Consider the following 15,354-nt stretch of genomic DNA (forward strand, 5'->3'; position numbering starts at 1 on the left):
CTTCCATCTTGGCCCCCCATTAAATCACCAACAGAGCTCCTGGAATGGAGGCAGACACCTACCGCGTAAGGGTTGAAGGTCTCCCGTTTGGCGCGTAAGAAGTTGGAGAGGTTGCCGTACTTGCAGAACTCCACAATCACCATTAGGGGGCCTGGGGCAGGGTAGGGTAGGAGGGGGACGCTTAGTGATCAACAGCAGGCTGGGCAGGCCGGCTCCGCAGCAAGCCCCCAACCTGACACCGGCCACTCCCTCCACCCCTCCTTCGCCCTGCCCGGTGCCCAGGCTCCGCCATGCTCTGCCCCAGCCCATTCTAGGCGCAACAGGCCCCTCCCACCCAGAGCAGTGCAGGTGCACCCTGGAAGACCTCGCCCACCCGTCGTTTCCCCTACCTCCCTTTTCCCGGCTGCCCGAAAACTCCGTACCGTTGGGCTTGGTGCACGCCCCCAGGAGGTTGACCACGTTGAGGTGGTTACCGATGTGGATGAGGATCTTGAGCTCCGACATGAGGGCACGGTGCTCGCTGGCTGTGGCACCCTCTGGAGGGGACACAGGGACCTGGGATGGTATTGGGGCCCTCCCGGCAGGGGCCCCCAATGCCTGCTGCCGCTCCTCCCCAGCCACTGGCTAAGGCATGATCTGCGCTCTTGCTGGTGGGGGCGCAGGGTCCCCAGCACGTCCTGCTGGCTCCTCTAAGGCAGGGAGTCGGGTGGGATTGGGACGTATTACCCAGACCTGAGCCCGGGGCCAGCTCTGACTCCCTGTAGAACCTTGCGTGAGCCTCTCTGGCTCTGAGCCTCAGTTTCCCTTCCTGCAGCACAGCTCCACTAGCCTACCACAGAGCTGCTGCCCATCACCAGCCAGGGCCCTCTTCCATCCTTTGACCCCACACCTTTCAGCATTTTCACAGCCACGGTGTCACAACTGCTGCCCTTGTTGATACCGAAAGCTGAGGCTTCCACCACCTTTCCGAAGGCCCCGTGGCCGAGGACTCTCCCTGTGGGGGCAGGGAGTGGATCCTAGGTGAGCTGTATAGGGGTGAGGGTGGAGAGGGGTGGGCAGCAGGAGCGACCAGTCCATGAGGGCCTCCTGGGAGTGGGAGGAAAGTCTGAGCCTCTCTGCCAAACAGGAAGAGCGTGGGGAGCAGGAGCGGGAAAAGAGAGAGGAGAGCAGACAGGAAGGCCTTGCATCCTCTCTGACAGGTGTGACAGGCCCACCCTGCTCAGAGCAGCAGGAAGTGACCTTGGGGGCCTGGGAATTGGGAGCCCTGGCACAGTTCTGGGGACGCACACCCAGATGGACACGCCAGGCTAGGTGGGGGCCTGGCGGCCCCTTCTGGCACAAGTTCTGAGAATGGAGGGATTTTAGGCACTCTGCCGCTGCCGCTGCAGCTTCAGCTGCCTGTCAGGAGGGGTAGGGCGGGGCGGGGAAGGGGCTGGCCTCACCCAGGTGCAGCCGCTCTCGGGGGAACTCCCACTGGCTGGCATCGTAGGACAGGTATTCACACTGCTCTTCCAAGGGCACTTCACCCGGGTCCATGATGATGGACAGGTAACTGGTCTTGATGTCTGCGTGGGCCGGCTGGGGGTGGGTAGGGGAACAGTTCATTGATTTGGCCATACTGCAGGGCCTGGGTAAAACTTCACCCGGGACAAACAGGACCTACTTAGGAGCTCTCAATCAAGGGACAGACAGAAAACCCCTGCTGTGTCAGAGCCCAGCACAGAGAGAGAGGAAGCTGCAAGATGGACAAGGCGAGACCCCAGGGCCCCGTGAGCCAGGATGGGGACCTTATTCTTTACCTTAAGGGCTGGCCAGGGTGGGGGGAGAAGGGGTGACCCCGTAAGGAGCTGGGAAGGGGCTCAGCAGGGGAAGGAATGCTCACCCTTCTCATGTTACAGAAAATAAGGAGTAGGAGGACCCAAAAGAAGACAGCGATGACCCCGGTGCCAATGAGTATCACGATCTCCATGCTACCTTTATCCTCTGAGCCTGGATGGGCAGAAAAGGACTAGTGCGTTATGTGTGTTTTTTCACACGTGCGGGGGGAGGTGCACACTGCAGGAAGCGCCCCTTCTGGTAGGCACGGCTTGCGTGAGGTGGCCGCAAGAAGGTACCAAGGCGGGGGGCGTGGGGGGGGGGCGGGCAGGCGCTGAGGGGCTCTGAGGCCGGACCTTCCACCGCCACGCTGGCCGAGGAATTGACGCAGCCCTTGGCGTTGCACACGCTGCACAGATATCGACCCGCGTCCTCCTCGCGCACTCGCTGGATGCTCAACTTCTGGTTCGAGTCCGCTAGGTCGATTCCTATAGGGAGCGGGCAGAGAGCAGGGCTCAAGTTCAGGTGGGTCTTGGGACTCCAAGCCCCGCCCTTCACCGGGGTCCAACCCCCTACCGGACTCCTCCTCCAGCGGCCTCTCGTCTTTGTACCACACGATGCTGGGCACGTGTGCCCCTGCCACCGGGCACAGCATCTCCAGGGAGTCACTCACGTTCACCAAGAGGTCGGTCAAGTTCTGCGTGAGCCGCGGGGCTTCCAGGGCTGAGGTGAGAGGTGGTGGTAGAGGAGGAGCTAGGATGAGTTGCTGGGCACCTCGGGAGATTGCCCTCCAAGGACGAGGCAGAGGGTAGGGAGGGGGCCCAAGAGTGGTACGGCTGCACGATGCGGAAGGAAGGGTCAGGGGTTTGAGAGTGGAAGGGAGGGCCTGCCCCTCCGGCGTGGGGTGAAGAGATTTGCGCACCTCCACGGTGGGATGGGGAACGCTTCTACAGAGCCCGGCGCGCTAATGGACCGCCGAGGCGAGTGCAGGGCTGGGGACAAAGGCAAAGCAGCGAAGGCTCTCAGGGAACGCGGCCCCGCCCTTAGCGGCGGGTCAGTTCGCCTCACCCTGCACTGACAGGTACTTCTTGTGGCAGTGTTTGTCGTGGCTGCGCCGGTCCTGCACCTCGCACACGTAATCGCCCTCGTGCTCAGGCGCCACGCGGGGGATACTCAAGCAGAGTGTAGCGTGTCTCGCCCCAGGCGCTGCCTCCTCCAAGGTGGCGTCCAGCGGCGTTGCGAACAGGTGCACGTTCTTGCAGTCCAGCAGCAGGGGGTTTCCCTGAGCGTCGTGCAGCGTGGACAGGTTGAGGCGGTACAAACGCAAGTGCTCATAGGTGTAGTTGTCTGCCTGGCAGCTCAGGCGCACGGCCTGGCCCTCCAGGGGCTCCTCAGATGGCTCTATTTCAATGCTGAAGCCATCGGGGATGGCTGCCAGAGAGAGGAGGAGCTGCTGCCACACTGCCCAGGCTGCCCACCTACCTGCCCGGTGTTCACTCACTCTTCCCCCTTTCCCATCGGCCCTTGAACTTACTCAGTTATCAAGTGTGAGTATCTGCCTATATCTGAGCCAAAACACCTCCCATGGCCTTCTTTACATCTTCACTATGGCCTTCTCTTCTTCGCAGGTGACCAGCTTTTGAGGTCTCCTGTCCCACCTCCCTCTCTGTCTCTCCTGGGCAAACCTCAATGTGGCTACTGCCCCCCTCTTGCAGAGCCCCGGGCATCAGTGAGCTCCCCGTCACCACACTCAGCAGGGACCTGCATCCTTGCCCTCTTTTGCTGCTGGCCACACCCCGTGCCCTCCTCTCCTTCAAACAATCCCCCCACTAGCTTTTTTCGATACCACACTCTCATCTCCTTTTGTCTTCCTGGTCGCTCCTTGTCAGGCTCCTGTGGGCTCTTCTCCCCTCTCCCCACCCACAGGGTTCTCATGGGCTCTGTCTGTGTCCCCTCTGTCCCCTCTAGGGGCCCTCATCTATGTCTCTGGACCCAGTGGTTGTCCACTCCTGGGCTTCCTAGCTTTCCTGAGGTCACTAACCCATTTGAAAATCTGAGGAAACCTTCTCAGGACAAAATGCACATGTGAGCCACCAGGCTTCCGGAGTGGTAGGTCGGGGGCTGAGCTCTAAGTGGAGCTGTGGAATAGGGCACCCCTGGAGAAGGACCTCCTCCTCTACCCCAGTGAACCACACTCCTAGTGTACATGCTGATGACCTCCAAATTTATCCCTCCTGCTCAGATTCAGGGGCCCAGGGGGCCCTGGGTCTCTCTCCCCAACATGGTCACCAGAAACTTGGTGGCCTGGACCTGGACTCATCATTCTCTCCTAGGTCTGCTCTCCTCCCTCCTGTACCACCACTGGCTCCTGCCCTTGGGGGCTGTCCAGTCACTCACTGGTCACGTAGAAGTAGATGAGCCGCTCGTCCTGGCCCACCTTGTTGAAGACCACACACTTGTACATGGCAGACACGTTGGCGTCCTGAATCACCAGCTTGCTCACCGTCTGGGCAGAGCACAGGCACAAGGATCCATTTCCTGCCTGAGTTCCCCCCACCCAGCCCTCCCATTCTGCAAGGAGGCCTGCTGTGCCCATCAAAGTAATGGGGGAAACTGAGGCTGCAGTCTGGAGATGACCAAAGCTCAGAAACAGAACCAGGAATGGTGTGGCCAGAAACAGAAGATGAGGCCCTTGGGAAGGAGAGGAGGTGGCTCCCCAGGAAAGTTGGGGGCAGCACAGTAGACAGCTGGTGTTAGCCATGGCGGGGGTCAGAAGTCTAGCTGTGACTGGTTCAGTCTGTGGCCATGTTGAGGAGGGCACAGGAGCCAGTCTGGCACTGAGGTCATTCCAAGCCAGCGTTAGGATTCAGGCTGTGCTCACATCAAGGCCAGCCTTGCCTGGACTGGCATCAGACTGTGGTCCAAGGTCAGCAGCTGGTCACCTTGTGGGGTCCCTGTGATGTACCCACAATACCTATAGGGCTGCCTATAGCACCTCTCCCAGTGGCCAGGGGAGGGGTGGAGTCCCAGGCTTCCAGAAGGACTCTGGCCTCCTGGGAGTAGGAAGCTTGGGAGACAGGGGAGGGAGAGGACCATAGGCCCTGCCTACCATCCAAAGAGCGCCCCTCTCCAGCCAGGCACTTCCTGGCCAGGCCTGGAACAGGAAAAGGCACTGGAGGTGTGTAGGAAAACAGGAAGTGACTTTAGGAAGTGGGTGCCTTTGTTCAGCCCCCTTCCCCCGCCTGGCCTCTTGGCATTGCCCCCAGGCTGGGCCAGCAGCTCTGCAGCCTTCTGTGGGGATCTGACTGGCCCCCAGTTCCCCTGTCCCCTCCCAGTCCTGGGGCCTATGAGTGGCTGGGGCCCGTGCCTGGCTAGGCACCCTGGAATCTCAGCTTCCTTCTCTGGGAAGCTGCCGGAGGTCCGGCCTGCCATCAGCTTGCAAGCGGGGGGAGCTGAGGCCCAAAGACACTGCAGAAAGATCACCTGGCTCTCAACTGCTATCCCCAAAACTCTGCAGGCAAGTTGGAAAACAGGAAAAACAAAGTCAGGGGAGATCCCCTCCCACTGCCCTTCTTTTCTGCTGTCTGAGACCTGCTCTGTGTGTTCACTCAGTGCATGCATGGCCATACCTTATTCTTCCCCTCCACAAACTCAGTCCAGGTGTCCAAGCTCTCAATAGGATTCACAGCATCCTGCATGGTCACCTCCCTCCAGTCCTGGCACTGTGGCATGCCATCCTGCTGCTGCTGCTGGCTGTCGGTGGAGGGGGCAAGGGCAGGTCAGTGATATGGTGCAGGGAGGGCTCATCTTGGAGCCAGAGGTCAAGCCTCTGTCATACTCAGAGTCATTTGCTTACTCTGTAATGGGCAAGGTCTAGAGGTCCAGAGTCTTCCTGGTAGACTGGGACCCAGCGCCTCCCCTGGCCACTCCCCTGGCCCTGGGAAAGGTGCAATGGGCAGTCCTGGGGCTATTGTGGGCACATCACAGGGATCCCACCCAGTGATCAGTTGGCCCTAGGGCCTGGGGTGAGCGTGGGGGACAAGAGGCTTTATTTCTGGGACACTGACTCCCAACTCTTAACCCTCAGGGCCGTGCACCCCATGCTGCACAGGCTGCCAGACACAGACTCCCTCAGTAGTCTCAGTCAACTGCTGCCGCAGGGCAGTCAACTGCTGCCGCAGGGCAGCACACCCCTACAGGCTCTGCCATTACCTTCCACCACACCCCACATGCACCTTGCTTCATCCCACTGCTGTGCCCACTTCTACTGTGCTTCTTCCTGCAATGGCCAACTGGATCTGGCCACCCAATCTCCAGGCACAGCACAAATCACCACTCCTCCTCCAGGAGGCCCTTCTCCCCTGCTTCTCCCTCTCCCCTTCCAGGAGCTACATTCTCCCTTGGGGCCAAGCGTGCACCCTCAGAACCTTGGGCTCCCGCTGGGATGGGGGGATCTCAAGGCCTCAAGGGAGGCTCTTGCCTGCCCCTAGTGGAGTGGAACAAGACCCCAGGCTGGGTCAGTGGGGCAGAACATAATGGTGGAGCATCAGAGGAAAGCGGATTCTGGAGGTGCCAACAGGGACCTGCAGGCCACTTGGATGAGCAGAATTCCTTATGAGCCTTGAACATTGCCAGGCAGGCTTGGGTCCACAGACTGAGTCTTTTCCCACTGACCATAACAGAGCTACAGCCCCTCTGCACTGGGACTGCCCTTGCCTCCTCCCCAGGTTCCTGGTGTCATCCCCTTCACAGCCTGTGATCCTCCAGCCAGCCTCGCAAGGATATGAGCCACTACTGCCCTACTCAAAGCCCTTCTCTGGCTCCCTAGTGCCTTCAGGACAGAGGTCAGGCTTGGTGTGCTTCATGACCTGCTGCCACTGCTAACCTCGGCACTGCCTTTCCTGTTGTCCCCTTCTTGTCTAAGCTGTGTCTGCCTCTGTCCTGAGTGTCCCCTGCCTCTCTGTCCTGCTGACATCCAGCTCCGCGTAGAGGAAGCGTGGCTCAGCAGTTGGACTGCTTGCACCTACTTGATCTTGGGAAAGTCACATCCCTTCTTTGGTCTGACTCCTCCCCTATTAAGGGGGTGGTTGTGAGCCCCGTACAGGGCCAGTGAATGTGGGGATTGGGGCTCACAAGCTATCCCTGAGCCACCTGTTCGGTGGGAGGAGACCCCTTGGTGCCCAGAGGCTCGTTCTGTGGTCCTGCCCTGATAATGCAGTGATGTATCTGGGGGCTTTGCTCCTGAGGGAGACTGAGTGGGGTCAGCCGCATGCCCAGTGTCCAGCCCAGGCCTGCTGGGTGGGGGTTTACACAGGGAGTGTCTGAGCCACCTCAGGCCTCCCCCGCCAGGTGAGGTGGGGTCAGGGATCCGTTACAGTGGAATCAGTGCTGGGTTCCTTTGGAGCAGGGCTAGGCCTAGAGATGGTTGCAGGGAGGAGCTGGGAAATGGAATCACAGCTGAGGTCAGGGATGGGGCTGTGGGATAGGGGAGGATGGGGCTGAAGCCACACTCACAGGCTGTGCTGGGCGAAGGTCTTGCAGGGCGTCCAGGGCCGCCAGTGCCACTGGACGCTGAGGGGTGGGGGCACCCCATAGGCGGTGCAGGTGAGGGCTTGGCGACTGTGGCGCGAGTAGATGCTGGGGGAGGAGGCCTCCTTCTCATGGATGTGGGGGGGCACTGGGGGCACAGGCAGGCAGTCAGTCAGCCTGACCCCCACCCCTCTCTGGCCCAGCCCATGCGTTCTAAAAGTCCCAACACCCGTACCGTTCACCACCAGCTCCAGGCTGATGTTTCGCCGCAGGCCAGCAGCTGAATTCCAGAGGGCGAGGGTGTAGGTGCCAGCACTGGCCTCTGTCACCTCCTTGATCACCAGAGCGTGTGGACTGTGGCGCCCTGACACTACCTTCCTGTCCTTGTACCTACCAGGAAGGGCATTCAGGGCCCATGTGGACTTACCCCAACCCCATCCTGGCACTCCCTCCCTGTTCCATCCCACCCCCCTCCAACCAGAGGCAGGAAGATAAGGTCAGGTTCTGGGTCCTGATAGGTCAGGTCAGAGCAAGTCTTCCCTGCAGCCCCCCACCACCCTGGGCCCTGGCCAGGCAGCTGCTGAGAAGCTGGCAAGAGGGCGGGGTAGGGGGACAGACCCTGGTCTGGAAGTCGATGGCCTAAAGGCCATGGAGATGGTCTCCCAGGCAAGACCTGCCAGCCTCACAGCTGAAGCTCCCCTCCCCTGCCACCACCAGCATTAGGCAGCTGTCTAAGGGACATCCCTGGAGGTCTCTAGCACTTCCCACGCTCCCAAAGCCTCCAAGCCTTTCTACAAGTAGTGAGGAGACCATGTTACTGCTTGGGGCAGCAGCCTCCTGTAGCCAGGCCCACGAGGCCCAGCCCAGAGGGTCCTGCCACCCCAGCTTCAGCCTCAGGACCAACCACAGGGCCCTCCATGGGCTCTGCCTCTGTCTCCCAGGTATCCGAGAGTGTGTGCTGAGAGAAGGTGCAGTCGTCTTGGAGCACAGTCTGGCACCCTTACCGTGGCCACAAAACTCTGTGCTAGGGTCCCTGTCTCCCTTTCTGCTCTCTGTCCTCTTGGGGCCTTTGTACTTACTGCACCCCTGCTTGGACTGCTCTTCCTTCTAGATATCTCCACGGCTCCCACCTTCTTCATTCCATCTGCTCAAATACCTGCTCCTCAGGGAAGCTTCCCCTCATACCCTCCTGTAGGAAGCAGCAGCCCCAGCCCTGTCTCTTCCCCTGCTTTGCTTCTTGCTGACACATTGGTTTTTACACATGTGTCCGTTGATTGTCTGCCTCTCCACTGAACTGTGAGCCCCATGAGGACAGGGACCGCCTTCTTGCTGCAGTTGCACACGTAGAATTGCACCTGATGGGGTAGATTCCCAAACAGTGTGTTACACGTGTGCAGACCCCACAGCCTGGGATGGCTCTTGCCCCATGTAGAGCTGGGCTTCATCCAGGCAGCTGCACTGTGGCCTGAGTTCTGGATGCTGCCTGAGATCAGTCCTCCCCCCAGGCAGCACTTTCCCCATGGGTGCTGGGGGTGTTTAGCCAGACAGGAGGGCTGTGGTGTGGCCTGGGGGAGAGAGCTGAGGAAATGCATCTCTTGAGCAAGGCAAGGACCAAAAGGGATGGGGATGCAGGAACTCTGCTCTCAATTGTGACACCTCCTACCTTACCCCAGCTGGGCCCAGAGAGGGATGGGACCTGCCCTGGGTCACAGAGAAAAAAAGGTAGGGAAGGGATCAGAGTGAGGTTTGCCCTCCTTTCCAAAATCCTGGACCGCTGGGCTGTCTGACAGCCTCAGTATCCTCATCTGTAAATGAGGAACAGGAGTTCCTTGCAGGAGGCTGTGAGGGCAAACTGAGATGTGGAGTGTAGCATGCAGGGTAGTGCTGGGCACACAGTAGGTGCTGCCGGAGCTGAGTGCCAGTCTGTCTGTCCATTAGATCTTTCATCCATTTCTTTACCTGCTCTTTCTTCACACAAACACCACAGGATGCCTCAGAAGATCAGGCACCTAGGGAGCTGTGGTGATCACAGGGCAGCTGGGGTGGATGTCTGAGGTGGACAGTGGGGCCAGCTGAGCCTTCCTTGCAGGATGCATTAGCCGTGTGAGAAGAGAAAGGCCAGATGTTGTGTGAATGTTCAAGTGGAAAAGCAGATGAAGGGTCAAGCCTGTGCAGGGCCCTAGATGTAGCAGAGCCAGCCACTCTGCCCAGAGCAGAGTCAGTCCTGTGGCTTTGTAGGGCAGGGGACAGGGCCCCAATGTCTCCAGGACACCTGTGAGCTCACACTATGGGCAAGACAAAGGAGGCATGTCCCGCAGCTGCTAATGAGGCTTTGGAGGCAGATCCTGCCTTTTGCCTGTTCTCAGGGCCCTTCAGAGTTCCTCCATAAGAGGCCTACTTCTGCAGCAGTTGCTCCCCCTACCCTCACGGATCCCAAAGCCTGTGGCCAGCTTCCAGCCTTGTGGCCAGTGTGGTAGGAATCCTGACTGAGGCTACCTGGGGCCTCTCTTGCCCAGCTCCAGCCTTTCAGAGAAGGTCATCCTGCCCGGAGGGAGGTGCCGGTAGGCTGGAGCAGGCAAGGCTCCTCTGGCTAAACCAGAAAGGCAAAGCGGAGGCCTGTCCCAGCAGGCTCAGGGCTCAGGTTGGAATGCCCTTACCCTTTCTTAGTCTCAGTTTCCTCATCTGGACAATGGGAACTGAGGCTAAAGTGAGGCCTACCATGGTTGGGCCATGCTGGTCCACTCAGCACACCCTGCAGGAGGAGCATTCCTTTCTGCCTGAGCTCTGGTGGCCCCGCAGACCTCTCTGTAAGCTCCTTACTGACTGCCACATAGCTCCGGCCTCCATGACAACTTGGCATCTCAGGATTTCTGGATAGGAGGGCCCTGGAGGTGGTAGCCTGGCTGGAAGAAGGCCTAGGGGCCCCAAGACAGAGGCTACGAGTTGAGCCTGAGTTGACTCAATGTCGGTCCGGCTGAGAGGGCCCTTAGAGATGCTAAGTGCATGTGGGAAGCAGTCAGATAAAGGCACACGCTTTGCCCTCTACATCCACACCAAACAGAAAGCCAGGATTTACAGCTTTCAACAGCTTGGAAGCAACCCAAGTCAACCTTCACTCCACCTGCATTCTTCACTGCTTATGAGTGGAGGGGAGAGGCCCTCCCTATGTGGATGACCTGTAGGAGTGCCCCTACAGTGGATCCTGACCCCGGGTCTCAGTACCCAGGTCCTGATGAGGTCCCTTCTAGCCCCTGGTCTGTTCCCATGCAGGACCCATGGGCAGTGAGGGCAGGGAATAGTTGGGGCCCCAGGGAGCCCATGCTGTTACCATTGGAATTCGGGTGGGGGGTATGCCGACAGCTTCACTGGCAGCTTTACCAGCTCATCTCCTGCCGTGGCCTCCAGGACGGGACCCTTGAGCCACTCAACGCTGATGAAGGGCTTTTCTGCCAGGTGGGAGGATCCAGTGTAAGGCCAGGGCCAGCCTTGTGACCTACCACTGCCCAGGATCTACAGTGACAGCCCTTACACCCCCAGCTGCTGACCCCTGCAGATGGGGGCTCACCCTGTGCTGGGATATGGGAGCTGGGCAGACCCTCACTCATGCTCTCCCTCCCCTCTGGCTGGACCCCCCACTGACCAGGTACACCATGAGCTCTGACTGTGGGGCCATGCTGCGCACTGACTCTTAGGACCCAGGCTTGGGGATGCCTGCCCAAACCCAGGCTGTACCGTGCACAATGACCTCGGTGCTCTCCCGGAATCGCTGGTCACCGTTGTTGGCCTCACACACATAGGGGCCCAGGTCATGCTGGCTGACGTTGTGGATGGTGAGGATGCTGGAGAGCTCTGTGTGGGTCTGCTGCGAGCGCCGCTCTGGCACCCATTTACCCCGCTCTGCCTGCCCGCACCAGGGAAGCCAGGGTCAGAAGAGAGGCTCTGGTAGAACTGATGTGCCAAAGGCACACTCCCTAGTCTTGAACCCAGACCCAGAGTTTTCCTTAGGGCAGGAAAATTCCCCACTGAACCAGGACCTGTAGAGCAGGACTGGGTCTGTGCCTTCTCTAGACAGAGCCCCAGTGTATACTGGACATGGCGGGGGGGGGCCATGGCAGTGTCCAGAGGACTCCTCAGGACGTGCCGGGCACGGGGCAGGCGTGGGTGGTGTCCAGGGGACTCTTGGGACGTGCTGGGCATGAGGTGGGCATGGGCAGGAGGAAGGAGCCCTGGCAGGGCTGGGACCTCACCTGCTTCCCAGGATAGTCCCAGTTGAAGGTGACACCTGCATTGAACTCAGCCCACACGGTGCAGTTCAGGACCAGCTTCTCCCCAACCAATAGCTCCAGCGACTTCTTGGGGAACAGCTGGATGTCATAGAGCTCATTGCCTGGTGACACATGCACAGTGAGTCACACACCCCATATGGGACACACACAAGGATGTGCACTACACAGTGACCACTGAGACAGGCCATGGCATTAACAGCCCTGTTCCTGGGAACTGAGTTGGGGAGTCATCACCAGTCCTCCTCCACAGCCCTCCTCCCAAGGCAGAGTAAGTGGTCACTGGGCTGAGGGGCCCAGCCCCAGCCTGGCAGGCCCCTACCTGTGATGTGCACGAGGAAGGGGCTGGATTGGAAGTCCTGGCCACCCAGGGTGGTCTCACACTGCAGGTACAAGGTCTCTCGCAGCAGTGGCACGGGCACCCGCATGCCCCGGCGGTCATCCCACACCACCTCCTGCCTGTCTGGTCGCAGCACCGAGTTTTGCTGGAGGGACATGGCAGGCATCAGGGCCCAGCTGCCCCCTTCCTCCCAGCCAGACCAGAAACTGCCTTTCCCAGGGACTGGACAGGCGGGCTGGACCCTGGGGTGTGGGTGGAGGCTGTACCAAGCACAGTGTGATGTTGAGGCCCGGGATGGACACCAGGCAGGGCACCCACACGAAGTCCTTCCTTTTGACCAGGAGAGTGTGCGGCTGGTTGATGAAAGGCTGCTCAAAGTCTGCGGAGAAGGAGTGGGAGTTGGAGGAGGGGAAGGTGGGCTCAGGGATTCTCTGAGGTGGGGGGCAGCAGGGGTAGACCCCTAGTGCTGGTCAGCCTATGACCTCCTGAAAGCCAGGGTTGGCAGGCTGTGGGTAGGCCTACAGGGCCTGGCAACCCTCTGTGAGGGAGCACTGTCTCACCTCTCACAAATACGTAGACACTGGCTGCAGTGGTGCCCTCGATGCGGGCCTTGATGTACTTGTAATAGCAGCGGTAGCTGCCCGTGTCATTGGCGTGAGCCTCTCGAAGCAGCAACTCCTTGCAGTAGGGCCTGGTGTCAGTGCCCTCGCAGTCTCGCACAACCCCTGTATCCTCACTGTCCTTCTCACCCTTGGCTGGTGCCTCCTGAGCCCCTGGCCAGGCCCACTCGAGAGGGTGCTGCCCCCTAGCAGAGGATGGGGAAGGTCAAGAGGGGCCTGGCTGCAGCCCAGGGAAAGGTCCCCAAGGAGCCCCCATCAATGGCTAAGCCTTGACCATAGCTTACCTACCCCAAGGATAGGTGTGTTCACAGGACAACCCAGGCTCAGGCCCATACCATGGACCCAGCCCTGAGCCATCTGGGGCCTCTGCCTGGCTCTAGGAGCTGCTTGTAGTGGACTGTCCTGCAGAGAAGCCTGGCCTGAGATTACAGCTGGGGCTCCAGGGAGGGTAACATCACTGGGGCCTGGGGCTGGTGTGGACAGCTGAGGGAGCATGAAAGTGGCCAAGGGTCCATGCAGAGTGGCCTGGGGATGATCCAGAGTAAGTGTGGGCCATCTAGGGTCAGTCTGGGTGAACTGGAGTCAGTTCAGGTGGAGTCAGTGCAGATGACCTGGGACTAGTGAGAGGTCGCCCGGGGTCAGTGGGGACTGTCCTGGGGTGGGTGGGGTGCATGTGGAGTAGGTGTGGGGTGAGGTGGGGTGGAGTGAGTGCAGGTGCCTATAGCTGCAGGGCAGGGGATGTCTGTCCCTTCAGCACACTGCATACACCCAAGCTTCCTGGGGACAGAGTGCCTTCTGGATCCTCAGCCACCATCTCCTGCCTCAGCCTTCTTCAACCTCCTTCGCCTGCTAGCTAGGAAGGGCCCAGGCCCTGCTTCCCTGGACTGGGGGCCACGTACCTGCAGGAGATGGACAGGCTATCACTGGTATTGATGATGTGTACCTCCTCTGTAATATTCAGGCTTGGGGGGGTCATGGAGTAGCTGCTCACCAGATCTGGGGAGGAAGACAGGGTTACTGGCACTGGATCATGGGGTCAGGTCACAGGACAGACACTGACCAGGAGGCTGCAGACCCTTCTCTGTTCACAGGAGCAGACCCAGCAGCCTGGGCTAGCCCATGTACACCCTGAGTGTCACAACCTGCAAGGCCCCAAGACAAGCTATAACCTCCACACAGCCTGAGACCTGCCCCCTGCCCCCACTGCCAACTATCCCTGACAGAGCCCTGACCCTGCCCTCAGATGGAGCCCAGCCCAAGGGAGTCTGACCGATTCAACTCTGACCTCTGCCCCCAAATGAGTACACCCAGCCCCACACTGGGCTGCCGGCATGAAGGAGACAGTAGGAGGCCTCAGACCTCATCCCTGTATGGGGGAAGGCCTGGAGCATCACCCTGACACTGTGACCCCACAACTCTGCTGGAAGCCTCTCCTCCAGACCCATTGCTTGTGAGAGGCCCCCAAATGTCCTAGACCTTCCCCAGGCTCGGCTGCCTGTGACTCTGCCTGTCCCAGGTACCATAGACTCTACCTCACATGTCCTCTGACCCCACGAATCTCTCTCCACCCCATGCAGGCCCCACTTGCTGCCTAGCCTCCTTTCTCACTGCCTCCAGTCTCCACCATTCTTCCACAGGGCTAGTCCTCAAACACACAAACTTGCCTCTCCTCCCTGAAAATCCTCCCAAATGCTCTGGCTGCCTGCAGGGATAAGCTGGGCCTCTGTCCCCCAGGACCCAGGCCCTGCTGCCAAGGCAGCTCCCCTCCCTTCCTCCTTTAAGCGGGAAGGTATATGTTCCTGTATGTGCGTCTGTCTGTGTCGGTGGATGTGGGTCTGTGTGTCTGTGGGACTGTGTGAGTCTGGGGACTGTGTGAATTAGTGCATAGGGCCAACTGTGCATACCTGCATGTGCATCTATGTCTGAGTGTGCGGCCTTGTGTGTGTGTACGTTTGTGTGTCTCTCACATGTTAGTGTGTGTGCACATGCGCTTGTGGGTGTATATGAAGCTGTGTGTGTTGCGGGGGATCCTGGTGGGGGTAGGAGCAGGCTCTGGGGGAGGTCTGGCCTGGAATCTGGCAGATGCATCCTGCCAGGACCATCCTGAGACAACAGGAAGGGAGGACTGTGTGGCCGGATGCCCAGGGCTGTGTCCTGTCCCTTCCCCCAAGTCCCTGTCCTCCTGGGGGAGCGCAGCCTGCTCTCCCCCCAGTGCCCACAGTCCCGCAGGCCAGCAGCATTCTGGGCAGCAGAGGTCAGGCTTCTCTGTCTTCCCCAGCCCAGCTCGCCTAGGGCCTGGCTCCCACCTTGGCAGCCAAGTGGAGTGGAGCGAAGCCAGAGGGACCCCGCCACAGTTGGTTCCACACCCCCCCGACCCAAGCCACCCAAGGAAGAGGCACCAGGGTGGGACACTCCGCATACCAAGATCTCATTTCAACACCAGGTCGACACCACAGCCAGTGTCCAGGTCAGCCTCTCCTGCCCCTCCGCCCCGGCCTAACCTTTGGAGGCTCCACACCAACATGGGTCAGAGCCGGAAGGCCCTTACAGAGCATCTAGTTTCACTGAACCGACAAGGAAACTGAGGCGCCTTCAGAAGGCAGCCCCTCGCCTGGCCGATGCTTCAACTTCAGCCTGCAAAGCCCTTTTTTAGCCTGAGCCCAGAGGAGCCCTAATGGCACAGTGGTTAAGTGCTTGGCTGCTAACCAAAAGGTCGGTAGTTCACACCTGCTAGCTGATCTGCTGGAGGAAGATCTGCCGGTCTACT

The 15,354-nt window shown here is 59.8% G+C and overlaps 1 protein-coding gene across 1 annotated transcript in view; it reads right to left on the reverse strand.

The window, feature by feature from the left end:
• The window catches only part of FLT4 (fms related receptor tyrosine kinase 4), a 34,476-nt gene extending 20,525 nt beyond the window's left edge, over window positions 1–13,951 (reverse strand). The window contains exons 1-21 of the mRNA XM_064279728.1: window positions 13,873–13,951; window positions 13,487–13,583; window positions 12,528–12,772; window positions 12,234–12,346; window positions 11,950–12,112; window positions 11,592–11,731; window positions 11,077–11,245; window positions 10,673–10,790; window positions 10,063–10,259; window positions 9,841–9,934; window positions 7,330–7,815; window positions 5,445–5,568; window positions 4,213–4,321; window positions 2,884–3,348; window positions 2,392–2,538; window positions 2,172–2,303; window positions 1,883–1,989; window positions 1,443–1,578; window positions 890–994; window positions 423–536; window positions 63–151 (exon numbers count right to left, since the gene is read on the reverse strand). Coding sequence (XP_064135798.1) covers window positions 63–151; window positions 423–536; window positions 890–994; window positions 1,443–1,578; window positions 1,883–1,989; window positions 2,172–2,303; window positions 2,392–2,538; window positions 2,884–3,348; window positions 4,213–4,321; window positions 5,445–5,568; window positions 7,330–7,815; window positions 9,841–9,934; window positions 10,063–10,259; window positions 10,673–10,790; window positions 11,077–11,245; window positions 11,592–11,731; window positions 11,950–12,112; window positions 12,234–12,346; window positions 12,528–12,772; window positions 13,487–13,583; window positions 13,873–13,951 — 3,429 coding nt within the window. The remainder of the gene's footprint in view (window positions 1–62; window positions 152–422; window positions 537–889; window positions 995–1,442; window positions 1,579–1,882; window positions 1,990–2,171; window positions 2,304–2,391; window positions 2,539–2,883; window positions 3,349–4,212; window positions 4,322–5,444; window positions 5,569–7,329; window positions 7,816–9,840; window positions 9,935–10,062; window positions 10,260–10,672; window positions 10,791–11,076; window positions 11,246–11,591; window positions 11,732–11,949; window positions 12,113–12,233; window positions 12,347–12,527; window positions 12,773–13,486; window positions 13,584–13,872) is intronic.
• Window positions 13,952–15,354: the final 1,403 nt, after the last annotated feature.

Source organism: Loxodonta africana, chromosome 2, assembly GCF_030014295.1.
Source record: "Loxodonta africana isolate mLoxAfr1 chromosome 2, mLoxAfr1.hap2, whole genome shotgun sequence".
Taxonomy (NCBI): domain Eukaryota; kingdom Metazoa; phylum Chordata; class Mammalia; order Proboscidea; family Elephantidae; genus Loxodonta; species Loxodonta africana.